Below are 12,592 nucleotides of genomic sequence, written 5' to 3'. Positions count from 1 at the left end.
ATGGACATGAGGAAATTGTACTGTCTGCTGGCTAATTTAATGTAATAATAAAAAATAATAATAAAATTGTAGGAAGAAGAATCAGTAGAATTGGTTGCTGGTTCAATGAGGGCTGAGGGAGAATGAGTTGTCTAGGATCACTGACCAGTATAGATGAGGATGCTCATAGGATTACTCAAGAGGAGGATGGGGTGGGGGTAGGAAGATGGTTAGGCTAGTGGGGGATGGAGAATTATGATGAATTCAGGTTCTGTGTAGATTAAATTTGAGATAAGCAGAATTGCTAAGTGAAGACAATAGGCAGTTGTCCAGGTCAACAGCTCCAGAAAGCAACATTAGATGGCAGTAGATATTTGAAACCATATAAGTGGATGAAATTTTCTAGGAAGCAAATATAAAGAGGAAGAGAAGAGAGCTGAGTCCTGGGGAATGTTGACATTTAAAGAGCTAACCCTAGAATCAAAAAAGGACACCAAAAAGTTAGAACTGAAGAAGTAAACCAAAAATGGCATTTCAGAGTCTTTAGAAAGAAAAAGTTTCAAGAACAAATATACTCCCAAATGTTAACACTTCAAAAAGTTTTATTCATCACTTTATTCGTTTATCTATTCATCTACTCAACAAGTATTTATTGGGTCCCTAATATATTCTAGCTGCTAACTATGTACAGTTGCTAAGCAAAGTCAACTCTGTCCTGAGATAGATTACCATTTAATGGAATAAACTGAATTTAAATAAATGAATCAAGAAATGTACATGTGATTTCAAAACATGGTGAATGCCATAAAAGAATGCCAAGTACTATAAAGGATTCTTTGGGTGTGATCATGAGGAGGTTGTTGGTGGCTTTCACATTGGTAGTCTTAATGGAATAAGAAAAGTGAGCAAAGGTCAAATTGCCACTAAATTGCCACAGGTTGAGGAATAAATATGAGGGAAGGATTCATTTTTTTTTTATTTTTTTTAAAGATTTTATTTATTTATTTGACAGAGATAGAGACAGCCAGCGAGAGAGGGAACACAAGCAGGGGGAGTGGGAGAGGAAGAAGCAGGCTCATAGCGGAGGAGCCTGATGTGGGGCTCAATCCCATAACGCTGGGATCACGCCCTGAGCCAAAGGCAGACGCTTAACCGCTGTGCCACCCAGGCGCCCCTGAGGGAAGGATTCAGAATAAAGCAATGTAGGCAACTTTCTTAGGAAGCTTGAGTATGACAAATAATAGATCGATAGCAAAAAGAAAACAAACAACAAGGACGATTTTATTCTGTTTAAAGAAATGAGAAGATAGAGCATATTTATTGGCTGAAGTTACAAGAAACCAGTAGAGAGAAATAACTATAAATATTTATTAAAGTGAAAAATAATTGATGAAATTGGGTAAAATTAATATAAAATATAAATATAACATTTCAGGTGGATTCAAATGAGTTAAAGAGACACTACAGAAGTTCTACAAAGTTTCAGGTAGGTGACTTACAGTTTCAAAATTGTTCAAATAATCCATTACTATTTTGATTTTAAGTCACATTTATAAATTTCTTTTTTTTATTTGCTTCCTTTTTGAATCATAGCCTTTGTAAAAACGTGTACAAATGAAGTTCTACTAGGCAAAGGCAAGCCTGAAGTTTTTGCTTTTCAAACATTACATGATACACTTCCATGAATGTGCAAATGTGGAATTCAACACATGGATCTTGATCAAGCACAGCAAAATGTTAGTGCCCACATTTAAATTCTGATTAAAACATCAGTAAAGGAGTATGGAGTATACTTTGTCTTGTCCATACAGAATGCTAGCCTCCAATTCATGCCACATGATGATATAAAGTCTATCAAATTTTTTCTGCTCTTATTTCTTTCTTGTTCATATAAACAAGATAAAAAACAAAAAGGAGCAATTATTTAAATAATATGGCACCTTTCTTTCCTCAAATAGCAATATAATTGTATGTTTTTTTCATTCATAATCATTTGTTCCTTTTTGCTTGTTTAATTACTATAGATTTATATTTTTTTATTATGTTCAGTTAGCCACTGTATAGTACATCATTAGTTTTGATGTAGTGTTTAATGATTCATTAGCTACGTATAACACCCGGTGCTCATCACAACATGTGCCCTCCTTAATACCCATCACCCTGTTGCTCCCTCGGCACAACCCCTTCCCCTCTGAAATCCTCAGTCTGGTTCCCGGGGTCCATAGTCTTTCATGGTTCATCTCCCTCTCTGATTTCTCCCCCTTCAGATTTCCCTGCCTTCCCCTATGGTGCTCCATGCTATTGCTTATGTTCCACATATGAGTGAAAGCATATGATGATTGTCTTTCTCTGCTTGACTTACTTCACTTAGCATAATCCCCTCCAGTTCCATCCATGTTGATCCAAATGGTGGGTATTCATCCTTTCTGATGGTTGAATAATATTCTACTGTATATATCACAGTATATACCACATCTGTATATACCACATCTTCTTTATCCATTCATCTGTTGAAGGGCATCTTGGCTTCTTCCACAGTTTGGCTATTGTGGACATGGCTGCTATGAACATTGCGGTGCATGTGCCCCTTCTTTTCACTACATCTGTATCTTTGGGGTAAATACCTAGTAGTACAATTGCTGGGTCATAAGGTAGCTCTATTTTAAACATCTTGAGTAACTTCCATACTGTTTTCCAGAGTGGCTGTACCAGCTTGCATTCCCACCAACAGTGTAAGAGGGTTACCCTTTCTCTGCATCCTCACCAACATTTGTTGTTTCCCATTTTGTTAATTTTTGCCATTCTAATTGGTGTAAGGTGGTATCTCACTGTGGTTTTGATTTGCATTTCCCTGATGGCTAGTGATGTTGAACATTTTTTCATGTGTCTGTTAGCCATTTGTATGTCTTTTTTGGAGAAGTGTCTGTTCATGTCGTCTGCCCATTTTTTGACTGGGTTATTTGTTTTTTGAGTGTTGAGTTTGAGAAGTTTTTTATATATCTTGGATATCAGCCCTTTATCTCTAATGTCATTTGCAAATATCTTCTCCCATTCCGTGGGCTGCCTCTGTTTTGTTGACAGTTTCCTTTACTGTGCAGAAGTTTTTATCTTGATGAAGTCCCAAAAGTTCATTTTTGCTTTTGTTTCACTTGTCTTTGGAGACGTGTCTTGAAAGAAGTTACCGAAGAGGTTACTGCCTATCTTCTCCTCTGGGATTTTGATGGATTCCTATCTCACATTGAGGTCTTTAACCCATTTTGAGTTTATCTTTGTGTATGATGTAAGGGAATAGTCCAGTTTCATTCTTCTATATGTAACTGTCCAATTTTTCCAGCACCACTTATTGAAGAGACTGTCTTTTTTCCATTGGGTATTTTTTCCTGATTTATCAAAGCTTAGTTGACCATAGAGCTGAGGGTTCTTTTCTGGAGTCTCTGTTCTGTTCCATTGGTCTATGTGTCTGTTTTTGTGCCAATACCATGCTATCTTCAGGATTACAACTTTGTAATACAGCTTCAAGTCAGGCGACATGATGCCCCCAGCTTTATTTTTCTTTTTCATCATTCTCTTGGCTATTCAGGGTCTTTTTGGTTCCATACAAATTTTAGGTTGGTTTGTTTTGGCCCTTTCAAAAAGTCAAACTCTCCCTCTTTGCAGATGACATGATACTTTATGTGGAAAACCCAAAAGATTCCACCCCCAAATTACTAGAACTCACAGAGCAATTCAGCAATGTGGCAGGATACAAAATCAATGCACAGAAATCAGTAGCTTTTCTATACACTAACAATGTAACTGTAGAAAGAGAAATTAAGGAATCTATTCCATTCACAATAGCAACAAACACCATAAGATACCTAGGAATAAACATAACCAAAGAGGTAAAGGATCTATACTCAAGAAACTATAGAACACTTAAGAAAAAAATTGAGCAAGACACAAAAAGATGGAAAAACATTCCATGTTCATGGATAGGAAGAATAAACACTGTTAAAATGTCTATCCTGCCCACAGCAATTTACACTTTCAATGCCATCCCTATTAAAATACCACTGGCATTTTATTTGTTCCTTTTATTTGTTCCTCCTAACTCTGAGATATAGACAGAGATTTGGGAGTTATCCAAGCTTACCTAATATGTCTAGGTGAACTCCTACCTCTCATTTCAAGAACAACACTTTTGTGTCCTCAAATTTTGTGTAACAATACAAAGCTGCAGTTAGGTGCCAAATTGTCCCCCACTGGTGATCTATGGTGATTAAAATCTCTTTCAATTTGTTTTCATCGTCAACTAATTTTCTCTTTTTAAAAATTGCCACATACTTAGACATATTCATAATCTACACTACTTTGATGAACTCCACAAGAGGATGACTATTCTTTTTAAGTGTCACAAAACTTATTCCAAACTCTTAATCACTTTCTTGAATTTGAACAAGTGCAAATTAGCTCATATATTTAATTTGGGTTTATAAATATAAAATTTTACATTTATTTAATTGTGGTCACTCTTTTTGAAATCCCTTAGCACATCCTGCTTCTCTATAACATTGCATTATAGCTATTTTTGTGTCCCATTATTCCACTATTAGACTGTTAACTTCTTGTGGACAGAAACAATATTTTACCCTATTTCAACCTCAACATGTTTTGCAAAATGCCTTGTACAGAGTTCAGTATTTTTTTTAAGATTTTTATTTATTTATTTGACAGAGAGAGACAGCCAGCAAGAAAGGGAACACAAGCAGGGGGAGTGGGAGAGGAAGAAGCAGGGCCCTAGCGGAGGAGCCTGATGTGGGGCTCGATCCCAGAACGCTGGTATGACACCCTGAGCCAAAGGCAGATGCTTAACGACTGCACCACCCAGGTGCCCCCAGAGTTCAGTATTGGTCAGTTCTTACTTAATTCAATTTTCTACAATCCGATGAGAAATAAATCATCTTTATCTAACAAATAACACATTAATGTGTTAATATCAAACATGACTAATGACTGCATAGAGAATTCAAGTGGGCAGTTGAGCAATTGGATAGAGAACAAGTAAAAAGACCACAATTCTGACACATTAGTTCTAATAAATTTATTTCAAAGATTAAAAAAAGATTATTTTGATTTGAGCCAGAAAACATGAGTACTACAGTAGCACTAGACAAGTCAACAGAGCTCTTGCTCTCTTACTTACTTTATTTTAGTAACTGTGCTGTATACCTCTTAACTTGTTACAAACTCAATATCTGTAAGGTAAAATTAATGAGGTTTGAGGATATGATGTAATTTATAAACCAGTACTTTCAGCAAGGACTTTGTTTATAATAACCAATATGGTTAATTCAAACCGTAAGTTTCATTTCTTTTCAATAGCATGAAGATTTTCTGAAATTCTGGTACATAATTAATTACCTCAACTTTCCCTTTTAATACGTATGGTCTTAGAAAGCTCTTAACTGCTCTTAAATGTCTTAAATACATTAAATGTTTTTTAAATGTTTCAAAACCATGTAAAAATTAGTGAAAATGAATAAATGAATAAAAATGAATAATTATCTTACATAAAAGAATTTCTTACTGTCATCACTGCAATCAAGAAAGTATACAAGTGATGCTGCCATTTCACAACTACCTGGGTAACAGAAAACCAGAATAATTAAATACATGACAAATTTTAAAATATTCTTTTAGCTATAATAGTACTTTCAGTACCTTCTCCTATTAGAGTTACTGATTAATTGTAAATGGGACTGATTCCTTTCCTCTCTCTTAGCCTGCACAGTGTCTAGTAGATAGATTTCATAGCAGTTTATTGTTAGCAGTATCATCCCAAATGGAGAGAAATAGAAAGAACTGAGGCATCTGGGTGAACCACCAACAATATAATCAGCCCTGAATACTGGAGAATAGGCTGAACCATAAAAATATACAACTGTGGGGTGCCTGGGTGGCTCAGTCGGTTAAGCAATTAAGCATTTGCCTTTGGCTCAGGTCATGATCCCAGGGTCCTGGGATCGAGCCACAAATCGGGCTCCCTGCTCCACAGGAAGGCTGCTTCTCCCTCTCCCCCTACCTGCTGCTCTCCCTGCTTGGGTGCATACTCTCTCTCTCTCTCTTTCTCTCTCTCTCTCTGTCAAATCAATAAATAAAATCTTTAAAAATATATATATACAACTGCAATTAATGTGCGATGGTCTCAAATAAAATCAAGAGTAGACTTGACTTTCAGTCCACGAGCACCACGTTTAAAATGTATTTAAACATTATTAAAATGTATTTTAACATTAGTAGCCATGCCATCTCTGAAGCGTATGTGACAACTCAACAAAAATTACAGAAAATGCATTGCCTAAAGAGAGCTCAGATGCATTAAGGTAAAAATGAAGTACGTTGGAAGAAGCCTATAAAATATTTTTCTTATTTTCATGGTGTGAATATACCTTTCAGTGGCAACAGACATACTACTGAAGGCAATTTTATATTAAACAACAAATAATTCATGGTGCCTGGTCAGCTTATGTATGCATTGGTATAAATCAATCCATGTCCAAAGAAGCACATAAACACAATATGATTGTGAATGTGTTTTTCCAACAGTTGGATGTTGCATCAGTAATGCCATTTGATGTTTTCTACCTCTTCTTTGGGTTTAATCCAATATTTAGGACAAATAGGATATTAAAGGTAAGATAACTATATTTAATTTTCTTTTTATAATAACGGAAATCTTGAAATGATGTAAAATGTCCTAAAAGTATAATATTTTAATTTTTTCCAAACTGTCCATTTTTCTGCCCTCATCAATACTATGAATTTTTTTAAAAAAGAGAAAACATCATTGTTTCTACTGATGGAAGTTGCTCTTGATTGTTTTATTCTATATCTCACAAGAGATATTTTTATAATCTAATATAGCAATGCCTTTATACTTCTAAATACAACTATAATCACAAGTGAATCTTTCATAATCTTACATAGTGATCTTTCATAATCATATTCTTTCCCATTTGTCCTTTTTCATTAGACAGTCACTGAATGCTTGGAACACAGGCAATAAAACGAAAGAGTAGATTACCTCTAAGTTATCTTACTCATCTAAAATTCTATAATTCTAAAAAAAAGCTGCAAAAACTTTTACATAGCAAAATTATTTACATATTTGGATACAACTCAAATATCCACCAACAGGGAGCTAGTTAAACTAATTGCAGGACATCTATATGATAGAAAACTTGTAACACAAGAAATTAATAAATAAAAAGGAAGTTTTCTATGAACTTTCTATGAACCAAACAAGAAGACCTTTAAGATAAATTGCTAATTAAAAAAAAAGCTAATTACAGAATAGTTTATACGAACAATACTAACTTTTGTATAACACAAAGGGGAAAATATTCCATGTCTTTGTATTTACATAAACAATGGAAAATTACCAAAAACTTTTAATAAAAATGGTTAACAAAGGTGGGGATGGGTGACAGGAGGGAAAATCAGAATATGGGCAGGAGTGGGAGCAAGACTTTTAAAGGCATATATTTCCTATTGTTTTTGAACTATGTGAAGGCATTACCTATTCAAAAAGATTCTAAGACAGTACATTTTATAACTCATAGCTTCATCTGGCACCTAAAACAAACCTGAGGACAGTCAGGACGTGAAATTTCACTGTCTTTAACAATAACAACAATAACGTATTTCCAAAGACAACTTTGTAAAAGGAACACCAAAAATTTTATAAATTTTAGGTGGCTATCTCTCTCACACATTGGGAAGACAACACAACATAACCTGGAGACACAGTGGAACCTGACAACAGCAAAAATAGCAGCAACCAAAAAAAAAAAAAAAAAAAAAAAAAGCAACTGCTCTTTTGTTGGATATGTACTTGGGGCTGCATACTTTGTTAAACTTAATATTTATAATTTCACTTATTCCTTTAAATAACTTCATTTTAGAGATGAGGAAAATGAGAACAGGGTGGAAAAATGTGCATTCTATCACATATTTTTCTGACTTCCAATTCTTTACTGTAATCAGATTGGCAAATAAACCTCAAGCTGAAGGGGCTTTCGTTCCATGCCCACGGTTTTTTCAAGTTCAAAGGGACTTTACCCTATATTTTCACACACTTAAGACAACTCTAGAGACTTCTGGTTTGCCCTTGGAATGTGAGTCTAAATTGGAGCAGAACTTAACTTTCCAAGCAGCTTAGTCTGTAGGCCATCCCTCATCAAATTTATAGTCTCACATGAAAAGTTTTCAGAGGTTCCTGCTCAGAGATAACCAACTTTCCAGGAAGACTCAGGTTCCTATAGATTTGGGAGTTTGTTTGGCATTATAATAAAAACTTACAAAACGCCAACTCTTCACACCTCCTCTCTATATCTCTAAGGTGTCCAAAGACTCTCTATATTCAGTAGCTTTTTTAAATATAGAATATCCTGAAAGTCAACATTGATCTTGTTTTCATAGCCCCATAGTCCAGTCATTTCACATGTAAGTGTGTCATTTTAATGCACAGTTCTCTAGGAAAATTTTCATTTATCTGTCTCCAAATTGTATATGAGAAAACAAATTAAAAATATAAATTTGCTCTACAGTGAACACTTAAGCCAAACTTAGAAACACCTTTGTGCAAATTTCTATTAAGAGCACGATAAGAGGCACCTGGGTAGCTCAGTCTGCTAAGCATCCAACTTTTTTTAAGGTAGTATTATTATTTTTTTAAATATTTTATTTATTTGTCAGAGAGAAAGAGTGTGAGCGAGCACAAGTGGGGGGAGGGGCAGAGGGACAAGCAGGCTCCAAGCTGAGGAAAGAGCCCAATGTGGGACTTGATCCCAGGAGCCTGGGATCATGACCTGAGTCGAAGGCAGACAGACGCTTAACTGACTGAGCCACCTAGGCGTCCCTAAGCATCTGAGTCTTGATTTTGGCACAGGTCATTGATCTCATGAGTCATGAGATGGAGCCCCATGTCAGGCTTCTCACTCAGCGGGGATTCTGCTTGAGATTCTCTCCCTCTGCTCTTCCCCCCCACTCATGCTTGATCTCTCTCTGCCTCTCTCTCTCTGAAGTAATTAGATAATTTAAAAAAACACAATAAACAAATCACTACAAATTGAAATTATCTCAATCTGAACATTTGAGGGATTTTTCCTACTTAGGAATTCTGGAAAAACAAATAATTTGTGTATATTTCTAGGTAAATAGTGATTACTATTAAATTTTTTTTAATTTCAAATGTTCTATTACAGACATATTTACAATGGATGAATTTTGAAGTAAATAAACTGTGAACTAAATAATCTTCAATAGTCCTTCATATCTGTAAGATTCTTTGAGTCTAAGCACATTAAATAATTAAATATACTAATTCTTGTATGGACACAACTCCTTTAGGAGGCATGTTCTCTTACTGTTCTCATTTTACAGATGAGGAAATCAAGGTACAGATATAGTTAGTGACTTTTCCAAAGTTGCACAATTAGTAAATTGCAGAGGTGAGATTGGCATTTGGCTCTGAATTTCATGCTCTTACTCTTGTCTTAGACTACATACAGTAATGAAAGAGGAAGTGGGGGTGGAAGTGCATGTAGGTTGTAGGAACTAAGATAGAAATAGATGTAAGCAGGAAAAGCCCTTGAGGGAAATAGCAACTCTGGATTAGATGCATATAAACTCATTGTATCTCTTTCAACAAGGTCAAGAATAGCTAACTAATGCTAATATTACCGGACTTTAAATTTTGTTGAAATAAATACACATTTAATGCAACTTGCTTAAAAATAAAGCTAATATTGGGGCGCCTGGGTGGCTCAGTCGTTAAGCATCTGCCTTCAGCTCAGGGCATGGTCCTGGAATCCTGGGATCAAGCCCCACATCGGGCTTCTCCGCTGAGAGCCTGCTTCTTCCTCTCCTGCTCCCCCTGCCTGTGTTCGCTCTCTCGCTGGCTGTCTCTCTCTCTGTCAAATGAATAAATAAAATCTTTTAAAAAAATAAAGCTAGTGTTGAGCAATAGGACTTAACACTTATTTATAACTTCAATGGATTATATTATACTTTTCCTATTTTACTTATGTCTTGGGTGGAATGCAATTTTAATTATTGTAAAATAAGATTCTACTAGATGCTTTAAAAAGAAAAAGGGAAGAAGTGTTTTTAGGCTTGATTTTCAACAAGCATTACAAACAAGACTATAACTAGAGAGTAGAAATAAAATAAAGCAAGAAGCCCTGGGAGTTTGACACCATTCTAAAATGTACTGGGCAGAGGAAAATAAGACTAAACAGACCCTAGTTTGTTTGTTTGTTTGTTTGTTTGTTTGTTTGTTTGTTTTAGAAACTAATGAATTATTTTCAGTAACAAATAAAATTTATTTTATATAGTTTTATTTAAATAGATGTATTTAAAACTAACACACTTTTGGATTTCTTTTGTTTGTTTTCTACATAGTACACTTCATTTTTTGAGTTTAATCATCACCTAGAGTCTATAATGGACAAAGCATATATCTACAGGTAAAGTAAACTCAGTATACTTCTGGGGGTGGCAGAGAAAGCAATGGCACCATAGTTTAGCCAGCATTTGAGAAGAATATGATATCCCTGCCAAAGAAAACAGAATAACCTCAGAATTTTGGCTATGTAAAATACAGGCTTATGTTCTAAAACAGACTTGAATATTTTGAAGTGAGATAAAAGTATGAAAATCATATTAGATTTTAGAAGAACCCAGAACTAAAAACAGAATGTATTACCTGCTCCAGTCAGAACAAGTACAGATAAGCATGCTCCTTCACAGGCTGACTTTGCATCTCTCTCATGACAATTCATTCTAATCCGAATTTCATTCATTTGCTGTCCTGAGCTTCACTTGCACAGAGACTTCTAGTCACTATTAATCGTAGCATAAAGTCCCATGAGCTTTTCAGAGATACCCAGTTAAATCAGTGTAGCGTATTTTATGGGACTCAAAGTGGAGAGGTGACGCCTGAGGCATGTCTTTCAGGGGGTTGATTCATACCATCTGTGAAAAGAGAGGAAGGTTTTTTTTTTTTTTACACTCTGTCAGTCCCAGTCAAGACACTGCAGTTAGAAAACATGCAATGGCACCATCATTTTATACTGTACTAATGAGAGTTAACAGTTCACAAATTTAAAGCAAGGAGATTCAGTGGAGACTTTAAGGAAAAGAAAATGTTAAAATAGGCTGTATTCCAGAAACAACATGAATCCCTACTTTGCATTTATTCTCCTTGGCAGAGTCATTCGAACAACTGGATACTTGCTGTTTACTCTGCACATTAATGCCTGTATTTATTACTGGGCTTCCGACTATGAAGGAATTGGAACTACCAAATGGGTGTATAATGGTGAAGGAAACAAGTAAGTTTTAATTTGAAGGAAATCTTTATGGATTCTTCTTAACTTTTGTTCAGTGTGTGGGTTTTCTTAAGCCAGAGTTTTGAAACTGTAAGTCACAACCCATTAATGGCCAGAAAACGTTTTTAGTAGATCAGTTTGTTTTTAAGTGAAAGAGAGTGAAGTAAAAGAGAATAGAATAGAAAATATCAGTCTGTCATACCTAGTAGATGTGTATGTGTGTGTGTATCCTGGATTGACTTAAGAAATGTATTTCTTGCTCTGGATTATGATCAAAAATGTTTGAAAGCGTCTGCTTTAGACAACTGAGTGGTAAGGTAACTTTTAATAACTCCAACACTGATTGTTAGTAATGAACAATGTTAATTATTTGGAGGGCAGGTGCAGTAGTTAATTAGTTTACCACTGAAGGGTTTTATGGGTTTATGAGTCAGCTATAACCACTAACTCAATTAAACACTTACAGAGTAACAAGAATCATAACTTAAACTTGACAATTATATATGCAAGTATCACAGGAATAAAAGAAATCATTTGAAAAATTTAGAGCAGTAGAATTGTGACTCAATAATAGCAACTGGGTTATTTAATAGTGAGATTTCCTTTTGGTAGATACAAGGGCCTGGCATAAAGTAGACTCCCCTAACTTTCTGCCCCAATGAAATGACATTGAGCATATTATAAGCCAATGTCCTTAATGGAAAAGGGCAGGTCCCAGCATGACTTTGAAGAGCAACTCACTGTAGCCTTGGGAAGGAAAGCAATTAAAGGATAGAACAAAGAGAGTGAAAATACATCACAAAATTACACACTACCTAGAGTGAGCAGGATGTGTGTGAGGGATTATAACAACATTTTTTGAACTTTTAACCAGAACTGATTTTAGAAATTTGAAGTCAGAAGACCCACTGATTGGGAAAACATGCACATATACGTACACACACACAGGATATCTATTCCTGGGAAAAAAAATTTTTTAATTGGTGAGAGGCTTTTTTTTTTTAAGATTTTATTAATTTATTTGACAGAGAGAGACAGCCAGCAAGAGAGGGAACACAAACAGGGGGAGTGGGAGAAGAAGAAACAGGCTCCCAGCAGAAGAGGGAGCCTGATGCAGGGCTTGATCCCAAGACCCCGGGATCATTCCCTGAGCCAAAGGCAGACACTTAACAACTGAGCCACCCAGGCGCCCCTATTCCTGGAAAGTTTATAACCAAATCTATAAGTAATTCCCTTTAGAA

At 35.4% G+C, this 12,592-nt stretch overlaps 1 protein-coding gene across 1 annotated transcript in view; it reads left to right on the top strand.

Annotated features, from left to right (window-relative positions):
* Nucleotides 1-12,592, top strand: part of CNGB3 (cyclic nucleotide gated channel subunit beta 3) — a 131,784-nt gene that overhangs the window by 58,417 nt on the left and 60,775 nt on the right. The window contains exons 7-10 of the mRNA XM_008689117.1: nt 1,415-1,465; nt 6,565-6,651; nt 10,423-10,487; nt 11,232-11,354. Coding sequence (XP_008687339.1) covers nt 1,415-1,465; nt 6,565-6,651; nt 10,423-10,487; nt 11,232-11,354 — 326 coding nt within the window. The remainder of the gene's footprint in view (nt 1-1,414; nt 1,466-6,564; nt 6,652-10,422; nt 10,488-11,231; nt 11,355-12,592) is intronic.

This window comes from Ursus maritimus, unplaced genomic scaffold (genome assembly GCF_017311325.1).
Source record: "Ursus maritimus isolate PB19 unplaced genomic scaffold, ASM1731132v1 scaffold_9, whole genome shotgun sequence".
In the NCBI taxonomy this organism is placed as follows: Eukaryota; Metazoa; Chordata; class Mammalia; order Carnivora; family Ursidae; genus Ursus; species Ursus maritimus.
Note: the sequence above shows the minus strand (reverse complement) of the source record. Positions and strands in the feature narration are given on the sequence as shown.